General features: G+C 44.1%; 1 protein-coding gene across 9 annotated transcripts in view; it reads right to left on the reverse strand.

The window, feature by feature from the left end:
• Positions 1-12,618, reverse strand: part of USP40 (ubiquitin specific peptidase 40) — a 116,824-nt gene that overhangs the window by 4,412 nt on the left and 99,794 nt on the right. For all 9 annotated transcript variants that reach the window (XR_013623860.1, XM_068121000.2, XM_068120996.2 and 6 more), the window contains 2 exons: positions 5,598-5,716; positions 4,743-4,808 (listed from right to left, as the gene is read on the reverse strand). Coding sequence is in view for 8 of the 9 variants with exons in the window: in XM_068121000.2 (XP_067977101.2) it covers positions 4,743-4,808; positions 5,598-5,716 (185 nt within the window). In the remaining variant the exon portion in view is untranslated. The remainder of the gene's footprint in view (positions 1-4,742; positions 4,809-5,597; positions 5,717-12,618) is intronic.

Below are 12,618 nucleotides of genomic sequence, written 5' to 3' on the forward strand. Positions count from 1 at the left end.
ATTAGAAGTTGGGACCTCGCTTATTTTTCAAGATATTCCACTCACAAGGTTCAGACATACATGGCGGTGGCCATCTTGGATTTTTACGTGGCGACCCAATTTTCAATAGCGTTCTTCCTTATGTGTCGTTACACCCACACACCAGATTAGAAGTTAGTAGTTCGTTTATTTTTCAAGATATTTCGCTCACAAGGTTCAGACATATATATGGTGGCGGCCATCTTGGCTTTTGACGTGGCGACCCAATTTTCAATAGCGTGCTTCCTTATGCCTAGATACGCCCACACACCAGATTAGAAGTTGGTACTTCGCTTATTTTTCAAGATATTCCGCTCACAAGGTTCAGACATACATGGCGTCAGACATACATGGCGGCGGCCATCTTGGATTTTGACGTGGGTTGCACCCACACACCAAATTAGAATTCGGTAATTCACTTACGCACGCACGCCCGCACGCACGGACGGACGGGAAAACCATCGTCCCCCTTTCGCTCCGCGGTGCGACGGGGGACAAAAAATATCTCTCGGCAATCTCCCATCTGTATTTATTTATTTTACACTTGTGAATTACATGTCCATGCACACGTGAAATGGAGTTTGTTTATCAATCCTGGATGTGAGAACACGATTCAGCCTTGAAAACTCGTGCGAAAAAAAAAACATCGATGGAATGAATGGTGTGTTTAAACAGGATTACCCTTACTTCCGTTTAATAACGATGAATGAAATCAGAATGAAGAAATATCTGTCGGCAATTTCCCATCTGTGGTGATACGTGAACAAAGCTGTGCTCCTCTCCCCACATTATTGTGACGACATATAAATTCAATATTTAATCTTGACGACTGTCATCAAATGGAAAAGTCCGCCACAAATTTTTAATACGTCTCGGCATTTTCCCGTCTGTTATTTTAGGCAGTGTATGAGAGACCGTGCTGCGAATTTCTAAAATGTCTCAGCGATTTCCGGTGTGTGCGTGAATTTTCTCAATTATTGCTGACACTGAGTCTAAAACCATCAATAAAAATGAAATCAGATGGTGAGTTAGTGTGGAGATAAAGGCTTGAGAGAGTGTCAATAGCCTTCGATGTTACAGGCCTTTGAAAATTCATTTCGTTCTATAAACGGTAACTTTCAGCAAATTTTCTTCCCGTTTTTTTTCAACCGAGTCTAAAACCATGTTAGCAACTGTGAAAAATGAAATGAGATATCGAATTTGAGCTGAAATAAAACAGTGAGAAAGAGCAAGACACCGCTGGCCTAACAAAAGAGGCCTCAAAGCTATGCGAGTAAACAAAATGGTGGATATTTGCTTTTGAAGCCCCTCCCAGACTGGGTGTAGCCAGACAGACGTATCACAGACAGACAGACTATAATATATATACACATATATATATATACACACACACACACACACACACACACACACACACACACACATATATATATATATATATATATATATATATATATATATATATATATATATATATATATATATATATATATATATATATATATATATATATACATACATATATAGTTGTGGTTTTGGGAAACCACTAAAAAGTAATGGCAACCACCATACAGGTCCCTTAAAAGTTATTTCATAGCAGACCATTATCTTAGCCCCTTCCCCTTATTTCGGGTTGGTATGTCTTCATGCGTTGGGGAAAGGAAAGATAGGCCCTCCACTGATAAGGGATAATTTACCAGACAGATACACAAAGATTGCATCGACAGATTGATTTAAAGTCTTGAAGGACAGAAGACAGGCCAAAGGCCTCAAGAGTGGATGCTTGCAAACACATTTTGTGGACAGGGAACTTTTCCAACCCACCAATCAAGGCCTGAGGAACTTCTGGGGAGATTGAGGGGGCAGAGTGAGGGGCTCCACTAATTGGGAGCCTGGACACCCTCGAATAGCAGCCCCACCCTCGCCATGGTCCTGACAAAAAGGCCTTGCACACATGTTTTTCTCTCTGCCAGGTTCACTCAGCACGTGCCTGCATGATCATTGCGCTCTCTCTTTTTGCCGGTTTCACTAAGGACGTGTGCTCCTTTCTTGGTCGGACTCTCTCATAGGCCTCTACACATGTTACTCTCTCTCTTTGCTGGTTTCACTGAGGACGTGTGCTCCTTTCTTGGTCGGACCCTCTCACAGGCCTCAGTACGTGCCTGCATTACTCTTTGCCTTGGATTGCATTAGCTGTACACGTGTTTTTGGACTCTCTCTTCGGCCTTGGACATTGTCCACCTTGCACGTGCCTGCACATGATTGCCCTCTGCTGGCTGCCGGACTCCCTGTTAGTGCACAACACTCACTTTCTGCACGAGGCTATGACGTGCTTACTCTACGTGTCCCTGGCACTCTTCCCTGCATAGTTCCCGACGTTAATGACCCGCTCGTGTTGGGGAATGCCGTTTCCGGCCAGTTGTTCGTTGGTGGGGTCGAGACAAAAGGCATCGCGAGGAGAAGCATCTGTTAACCTTGTAACCATTTTGCAACAGGTTGTCAACGTCCGTTTTACCCTCCCCTTCCCCCATGAATGTGTGCTGGCGCCTTGTTGTGTTTATTCGTAGTGATCATAATACGGCGTAGAATAAGCGAAGTTTCTGCCTCTTGTCCCTTTTTTATTTTTTTTATTTTTTTGTATACAGGCTCGAGGCTCGTGAAAGAGCTAACATTTATCACCCAAAAAATCAAACAGACACACAAAGTATATAATAAGGGGAGCGGTAGACAAGATGGGGAGAGAAGGGCAAGCACACAAACACAACAATTGAGAGCAGGGACAAGGGGAGATCCGTGGGAGGGGAAGGGCTTGGGAAAGGGGGTTGAAGTATAAAACAGAAGGACACTGCAAGGACTTCCAGGAAAGAAGTTGGTATTTCAAAAAAGTGGATCTGGGGTGAAATTAGCAGGGGTAGAAAAGATCAAGATTATGGATGGGGGAAGATAAGAGATGGTGGTGAACAGCTGTTTTAAAGACCTGGAGGTAGGAGTGGGATTGAAGAGAGTGAGGGAGTTTGTTCCAGAGGCAGGAGAAAAGAGGCATGAAGGAGTGAAGGTGACCAGAGAGTCTTGATTTTGGCAGTTTAACCATAAGAGGGTTGCAGGCAGATCTTGTGCGACCTGCAGGAATATTTGGGGGACAGAGACCAGAGAGAGCTGGGGGAGCAAGGCCGGAGATTAGTCGGTAGAAGACAGAAAGACCACCAACCTGCCTGCGGTGAGTAAGTGAAAGGCCCTCGGAGTTAGCTTCATCGCGGGAGATTCCAATGATTCTGAAAGCTTTGGTTTCAACAGCGTGAAGCCGAGCTAGTTGTGAGGCAGGAGCACCGGCCCAGAGGGGAGAACAGTATTCCATTGAGCTGCGGATGAAAGCCTTGTATGTGGTGAGGAGTTCAGGTGTGCCAAGGAAGGACTTCGCACGACGGAGGATGCCCAGTCGACGACTGGCTTTGGAGGACAGATTTGAAATGTGGTTTTCCCAGGAAAGATCATGGCAGATAGTGAGACCCAAAAGCTTGAGTGACAGAACTTCTTGCAGAGGATTGTTCAGAAAATGGATGGGAGGGTTGTCCAGTCGGTTCGTCTTTTCGGAGAGACATAGTAAGAGTGTGAGATTTGTCAGGATTGAAAGACATGTTCCACTTGTTTGACCAGTCTATGATTTTGTCCAGGTCTTCAGAGAGTGAGGAGGCTGCAGACTGCCGATCTGAGGGATGAGGAATGGAGCGGCAGAGAGTGGAGTCATCAGCAAAGAGATAGCGAGGATCCTCAAGAGAGTCAGAGAGATCATTGATGAAGATCAGAAAAAGCACAGGGCCCAGAACACTGCCTTGGGGTACCTGGCCTGAACAGGAAGGGGAGATGAGAGAAACCCATTCAGGGCCACACGTTGACTCTGACCAGAGAGAAAGTCCACAAGCCATGCGTGGAGATTTCCATGGATACCATAGGAGGAGAGTTTGGTTAGCAGAGCGGGGTGCCAGACTGTATCGAAGGCACATGATATATTCAAGGGAGACAGCTCTAATTTCCTGTTTGGCAATGAGGACCTCCATGCATTGTTGAGACAGCAGAAGCAGCATGTCCAGAGTAGAGTGACCTGGTCTGAAACCAAATTGATGATCGGAGATCAAGCCATTGGAGAAGAGGAAAGATTTGACATCCAAAGCAATGATGGATTCCATGACTTTGCTGATAATTGGGAGAAGGTTGATTCATCTGTCGTTGCAAGGATCTGTTTTTGCACATTTTTTGTGTTAAGCGGTGATGTTGGCTGATTTCTAAGCTGATGGCAGATGACCTCGAGCAAAAGAGAGGGTGAAGAGAACAGAGAGAGGGAGTGAAAGAGCGGCAGAGCAGGATTTTAGGACCCGTGGGCTGATGCCGTCAGGTCCAGTTGCAGAATCTGAGTATGGTGGGTACAGAGAGGGATAGGTTTGGGACACAAGATTTTGAGGCAAATACAGAGTTGAGGCATTCAGCTGTGTAGCCGTTTGAGATAAGGGAGGGGATGGAGGGGGAACAAACACCAGAAACAGATTTGACCAAACGCCATTTTGAACAGTCCGTCCTTATTTACCTTCCCCCTCTCCCTCTCAACCCCATCAGAAAATAATTAACACAAAATCTTACTATTTCTCAGTGTGAGCACAGATGCAAGGTCTGCGGCAAAAAAGATATGCAATGGTTTATCTATATATTCATAGATGAAAGAATACACTCACCGAAGAGTCTCCTCCTTGTCCAACAACTGCACACCAATTTGAGAGTTTGAACACAAACCCAGCTTTCTGCAAGAGGGTACAACAGGAACAAACATGAAATATAATTTAAAAAGAAAAAAGATGGAAAATAAACATGTTGAAAGCAGTTGATCACGCAATACATTCCTGGAACAAACTGGTCCTCGTTTTTATTAATGACGATGACACCTACAACCCCTGGCAAACTGCATTCCAGACCAAATTGTGGCGATTTATTTTGGTTCCGAATTATATTTGCCGTTGGAGTTCTGCAGTGACAGTTAAATATTATCATTTGACTCGTGGATCATGGATATGTTTCACCTGTAAACAGAGTTCACCAACTGCCACTACTGTGTCCAGCAATTTGATGCTATGGAAGGTCAGTTTTTGGAGATTTAAAGCACCATTCTCTACTCTGGCTATACAGCACAAGTGCCAGAAATATCCTTCCCAGAAGTATACAGCATACTAAGATCTGAGGATCTGCTGTTTTGATTCTGGCTGTAGAGCAACTGGTTTTCTATAATTGTGGAATTTTAAGCATAATCCTTCATACTCTGACCTCCAATGTTGGTCCCTTGTGGTGTAAATGGATCTTCCTGTTTGTACCTAAACCTGTAGTTTCAGCCAGATTCTCATCCCGAGTCTAGAAATGCTTCACGTGCCTCTCATTAAGCGCATCTCTCCTTTGATATTTGTTTGGGTAGATTTCTCATATTTGGATACATTGGTATAGCTAAAGATCTTCCTTCACATGAAATCATAAACAAGTGAAATAACCCCCCCACCCCCTCCCCAAAAGTGCCTCTTAAAACATGTTGGATATGTACATACTTAAGCTGCTTTTGGCTATTCTGCAGGATTCTACTGTAATGTTTTCCCTCAAGAAGCCATAGACGCAGACGAAAGAGAGATTGTACACGTATCTGCTCCATGTCCAAAAGGGTCATCACCTGGAAAAGGACAGCAAAATGACAATCTCTAACATTTCTTTTGATGACATCCCATTGCAAAGCAAACGAAAAATCGCTGCTTTTCGAAAAGCCTCAAAAGCCTTTGCAGGCTGACCGATACTGGGGTTAGCAGTGCAGAATGTGACACTCTGCCTTTAGCAGTGGGCAGTTCTGTCTTTCATAAACCAACCAAAGCCAAAGTTGCAATTTAAACTTTAATTTTTTTTTTTCAAAGCTACAACTCAAAATCCTATGTATGGTTTCCTAAACAGGGTGGATGCAAAGCAGAAACACCTGTTGGTCAGGAATCTCACAGCAAGTGCGTGTGTCGGATATTGTTTCAGTCACCATTCCAGTTACGAGGTGCTACTTGGATAGCCATATCATAGCCAGCTCAACTGTTGGAGGAAGTCCACTCTATCTGATGGCGCACTGTGGTACCCAGCTATTGTTTGACTAGCCCCGTGTGTTATGATGACTGTTTATTTGACCATGCATTCTGACCCTGTGGGCTCGGATGTACAGCTGTGTCAATTCAAATTATCAATGACTGCAGAGCTCACCCCACAATCTTGAGAAAAGGTACATGGGAAGGGGTTTTTTTAACTCTTGGTTTGTGTTACTGAGCACAATATATATTCTTGGGAAAAATGCCAGGGGCATAGTAAAGGCCCCTTTATATGGTATGTGCCATGTGGCAAACTAGAGAAAAGAAGGGACATTCAAAAAATCTCATGTGCATGTTGGACTACCCTTGTGTTCTTAGGAGGAACCAATTAATGCTCTATAAAAGTTCATATAAAGGGGAGCTCTACATCTGGCAAATAAATACATTTACTTTTTCATGCAGCTGTATGAATGAATCAAATTGGCGCCCCTTTATATGAACTTTTCGACCGGAGTTAAAATAAGGGGAAAGGGGGGTTAGGTTCCTTTGTCCACACGAAATGCATCACATTTTAGTGAATTCACACACTGATCATAGTTTATATATTCTGCATTGTGCATTGCAATACAGTACATGGAGTCCCCACTTTACCCACATCTGTTCATACTAACATTGTACTTTTTAACAATGCTTCATCTTTCGAACATTCGATCAATTCACACAAACACGGCTTTTTTGAACATAACGCACCCAGCGCTAAACAAAGGAAATCGGACCTCAAGAGTTTATTACCTATTCACACCATAATTCACACCTCATTAAAGCGAGCTTCATTCCAGCACTCTGCGGCCATTTCATACGTCATTTTCCCCACGAGACATGAGGGAAATAATTTTCCCCACGGGACACGAGGGAAATCATTCTCCCCATGGGACATAGTGACCGCTTCTGCTGGTTGTCGAGATGATCATGTTCCTCCCTCCTGAAAAAAGCATCAATGGTTGACTGCTTGCTGCTCTGTCTCTTCTTTATAGATTTCATAGTAGCACTGAAGACTTTCCATGGAATGTCTATAACCGCTGACGTAATTGTGAGTTATAGGTAAATAATCATGACGTCTGTGAAGCCTTAGTATCTTATTAGTATTGATGTTATAATGACACACTGTTAACCGGGATGACCTTAAGCGGGGGCATCCTGTAGTTCCTGTCTGTAGACAGACAGAGTGAACCAATTGCATAACCCCGCTTTATGTCTCACGCACGGGGTAATAACAGTCATATGTGTTCATTATTGTAAATGAACAGCTTTTATAAATGCACGTGAAACAAACATGCTTAAGTAAATGACAAGGAGCGTGTCATTTTATAGTATCAGGCAATACTTTGTGTCTGCAATTTGCCTTCTTGAGTGGCATCACCCTTTTACCCTGTATACAAATGAATCATTCTTACTGGAATATTGTGCCAAATATCGTGTAGTACATTTCATAGTTCTGTAAGTAAGTTGGTTCCTCTTGTTCTGTTATTCTACTTATCTAATCCCATATGATCCAGGTAATTCCATATTACCTCATTGAGACCCATGGCTAGACTCTGGGGCGGCCATTCTCACACGTGAGCACACCAGCTGTAACCTTGTTCTCTGAAAACTGTTTTTACTATATTGCAGGTGTATTTTGGATCATTATCTTGTTGGAAAATGAATTCACTTCTGATTAAACGGTTTTGCAACCTGCAGTTCCCTTTTGAAAACGTCCCATTGATTTATCAAGTTTTCCTACACCAAGAGCTGAGAAACATCCCCAAGCAATCACAGAGCCTACCCCCATATTTTACAGTAGGCCACAAACATTGTGTGTCGTGACAATCTCCAGGTCTTCAGCATACAAACTGGCGTCTTGTAGATACAAAAGGTTCAAACTTTGATTCATCAGACCAGAGTATCCGATTCCATTGTTCAGTCTCCCAATCTTGGTATTGCCTTGAAAATGTAAGTTTCTTCACCTTATTCTGTGGTCTCAGCAGCGGTTTCTTTCCTGCAACTTGGCCATGGAAACATGCTGCAATCAGCATTCTGTTCATAGTGCTGGATGAGACATTAATGTTCAGGCCTGCTCTCATTTCAGCACTAGATTATCTTCTATTGGGTAAGATGAGCAACTTCTAGTGGTTGTCTTGCCTTGGGGAGGTTATTATGGGTCTTCTTAATTCTTCTGAACTAATGTATACCGCACGCCTCATCTCTAATTAACAACTGAGCGAGCCGAGAGCCTTGCATGCTGCACATGTAACATACATTTCCATTTCATCTGATTCACCGTGCATCTGTAACGTGCTCTTGAAGTATTGTTATCACAAAGCATTATCATTCCGTTAAAGTTTCACAGAGCCTTATATGGAGCCTTCCTTTTACAGAGCCTTGAGGAGCGTTTTGAAGCATCATGGGAAAAAAACAGCTGTAGGGGGGGGGGGGGGGGCAAGGGGGGGGAAGCAAAGAAGCAGTACCAATGATGAACCCTTATCCACTACCGATCATTGGTGCCCAATGAACAAATGGAAATCCTTAAATACATATGTCCTTATCTGGCTCAATCATTCCACAGTAGAAAGACAGAAGGAACAAGAAAGAGCAATCAAGATTGCAGACCCTCACGCCAAGATGTGTTTGTAGTTTGTGTGGTGTTTATTATATTAGCTGCTGTGTTTGTGTGGTTTATTGACGACATAGATTTATGTTCAATCCAATATGGCAGTTGTACCACATGACCTATGACGTCGTAAAAAAAATTTCCCCACCAATTTATCCATAGATGACGCTCAAGAAATTTCTTGATTGAAGTTTTGTACTTGTCGAATTACGACGTCATAATGGAGGCACCGATGACATCATCATTAACATATGTTATTCCCCATGGGGAGTTCTTTACAATGAGCCATTTCTCAATTTTTTCTACGCAGCGCTCTCGGAGATATAGAGGTGCATAGTTTTTCCAAGATGAGAATGTAGTTTGACGTCATATGTAGTTTGAGAATCACGTACCACGTGACCTGTGACGTCATAATTATCAGTTAAAAAATTCTACAGGAGGAGGTTCAAACTTCAATATGGCGAAAATTTCCTGTCAATTGGACCAACGGTTGCAGAGAAAAGTATACTTATTCTGTGAGGACAAATAGACAGGCAAACAAACAGACAAACAAACGGATCCAAATGCAATACCCTCTCCTATGGCAAGGGTGATGAGACAAATACTGTGAGGTGTCCGACGGGACACCACATTATGGTCAAGGGCAGGTCCCGGCCACTATGGCTGGGAACGTGCCGCTGGACTTGGTAGTAGAGGATAGGGTGTGGCTCTGGTGTGGGCAAAGCATTGCTCTGGCTACAGCAGGAGAGAACAAAGTGCATATCAGTTTTTGCAAAGCTGATTCTCCCTGGCTTCCTGCCATCACACCTGCCTTCATTGCATCCATGACGCATCCATTGTCATCCATGACGCGTCGTCACCCTCCGCTCTCATTGACCATTGAACCGTGAGGCCGTTCAATGGTCGCAGGACTGCTCCCCGGCCCCCGCCCCTTGTTGCAGAGGAGCTACAGAGGTACAGTGTTGTGCAGCGACGTTTCCTGCCCAGCTAGTCCCTCAGCAAAATGCCAAAAAGAACATAAAAGACAGATTCCAAAGGGCACAGCACACATTGTTAGACACATACATCAGGAGGGGTGGGCACCACCTATCTATGACATATATGTGGAATGGGGTTTAGAATCACAAAAGTGAAAATAAGCCAAACTTTTGCACAGTGCAGTACTGTAAGAGTTTGTTACACCATGCTCTTGGGCCTTCACGCCAGAGTGCATGTGTACACTAGTTTGATAAACTTTGTTGGACATGCAGAGATGTCTAAAGCCTGTTATTATTTTAGTCCAAATGAAAAGGGTCATGAAAAATATTTTCTTCCACGGTGATAATAAATTCTGTTTCCTTCATTCTTTCTTCTCTTTGAACCACTTCTCGTTACATCCTGATTCTTTCTTAAGAACAACTGTTCTTGGTAATTGAGTTCAGCAATGACACTTTCAAGGATGAAACCCCATTTTGTGTTTGCATCTAGTTATTCCTCGTTGACACTAAAATCCCACAGATGCAGCTACCTTTATTTATTAAAATCCAACCAACAACAACACAACAACAGGCATTTTAAGGCCATTTTCCCTGCAAGAGCGGGGGTTAGCCTTGTGGTCCCCATGAAAATGTTCTCCATTTTGCCCTATTTTCTGCATCTCCCCTTGTTAACCCCCTTGCCCGCATTTCTTCTTCGACCATCCTTAGCCAAGTCTTTCTCGGTCTTCCCCGTCCTCTACTTCCTTCAACATTCATTTCCATCACTCTTCTCAACCAGTCACTTTCATCCTTCCTCAACACATGACCAAACCATCTCAACCTGTTTCTCTTCACAGCATCCATCACAGGCTCTATTCCCATCATCTTTCGCAATTCATCATTTGTCTTCCTCTCTCTCAGCGATACTCCACACATCCACCGAACCATTCGCATTTCCACCCTTTCCAGCCTTAGTTGCTGCTCTACGTTCATTACCCATGTCTCGCTCCCATAAATCATAACACTTCTCACACATGCAGCATACACCTTTCCCTTCAGCTTCAACGACACTCCCCTCCTCGTCAACACGCCACTCAGTTCCCGAAACTTCTTCCATGCACATCTCACTCGAGCAACCGTTGCCGAGTCTGATCCACCTTCTCCATTCAGCATGTCTCCTAGGTAACAAAATGTTTTCACACCTTCCAGCTTCACGCCGTCTCCAAGATCCAACTCAACATTTCCTCCATCTGCAGCTCCCTCTGTGCACACCTTACACATAAATGTAGCTGCCACACTGGTTAATGACCCTCTCAAACTACTACATTTTTGATGAACCCACTCAGCGCACATTGTACATTGAATGGAATTCACTCCGACACCCTTCCTGCACACAGCACAGGGCCACTTCCCAGTTCTTTCCGCCTCACCACATGCTTTACCACTTGCCATCACCTTAGTTATTCCGATATTCACCTTCAGACCTTTTGTCTCCATACATTCCTCCCACTTGTTCATCTTCTCCTTCAGTCCATCCATACTTTCTGCAATCAACACCAGATCATCTGCATACAACAACTCCCACGGTAAACCCTCCTTTACGTTCTGAGCCAGCACCTCCATCACAGCTACAAATAGTAGTGGGCTTAGTACCGACCCGTGATGCACTCCCACCTTCACCTCAAACTCACCACTGTTCCCGTTCTTCATCCTTACAGCTATGCACGCTCATTTGTACATTGCCATCACCACTCTGATCAACCATTCCTCCACTCCTAACTTCCTCAATGCCCATGTCACTACTTCACGTGGAACGCTATCGAATGCTTTCTCCAGATCAACAAACCCAAGAAACAACTTCTTCCTCTTCTCCATATACTTCTCCTGCAACTGCCTCACAATAAAAAGCGTGTCTGCCATTCCTCTTCCTGGCATGAATCCAAACTGCATTTCGTCAATCTTCACTTTCTTCCTTATCCTCCTCTCCAACACCCTTTCCAATACCTTCATTCCATGCTCCAATAACTTTATCGCTCGATACGAGCCACAGTCCAGAGGGTCACCTTTCCCCTTGTATAGAGGGACGAGGGTACTGAGTTCCCAATCCACTGGAATGCGGCCTTCTTTCACCACCAGATTGCAGATCTCTGTCATTCTCTTCACACCCCAATTTCCCGCTGCCTTCAACATATCTCCCACAACTCCCGTCAGCCCTCCCGCTTTTCTACTCTTCATTGCTTTTATCGCTTCCTCAACTTCCTTCTCAGTTATCTTCTCTGCCGGTCCTGAAACTGGGTTACTCTCTGTGTTGCCATCCCATTCATTCTCTGCATTCAACAGCATTTCCATATATCTCTTCCATCTTCCTTTAATTCCATCTGGGTCCACAACGATTTGTCCCACTTCATCCTTCAAGTAACTCACCCGGATCACATCACACCTCTCTTTCGCTTTCTGCTATGCAATCCTGAATACCGCTCTCTGACCCTCTTCCAAATCCAAACGTTCTCCGAACATTTTCCTACATGCCTCCTGTGCCTTTGCTACCTCTTTCTTTGCAGCCTTCTTGGCTGCCTTATAACTTTCATGCTCTGCCTTTTGTGCCCCCATACCCTTCGCCTTCTGCCACTCCTTGAACTTCTTCCTCTTCTCATCAATCTTCTTTCCAACTTCATCATCCCACCACCATGTTTCCGAGTGCCTCGGTGGTCCTTTTGTCCATCCACATACCTTACCAACGGCTCCCAACAGACTATCTTTCATTGACATCCAACCACTTTCAAGCTCAACCACATCATCCTCTACCATATTCAGCCTCTCTTTTAATGCCTCCCTCACTGTCACCTCTTTCAACCTCCACACCTTCATTCTCGGTTGGTACATCACCCGCCGAGCTCTCCTCGCACCT

This window comes from Myxine glutinosa, chromosome 6 (assembly GCF_964187855.1).
Source record: "Myxine glutinosa chromosome 6, kmMyxGlut1.1, whole genome shotgun sequence".
Classification (NCBI taxonomy): Eukaryota; Metazoa; Chordata; class Myxini; order Myxiniformes; family Myxinidae; genus Myxine; species Myxine glutinosa.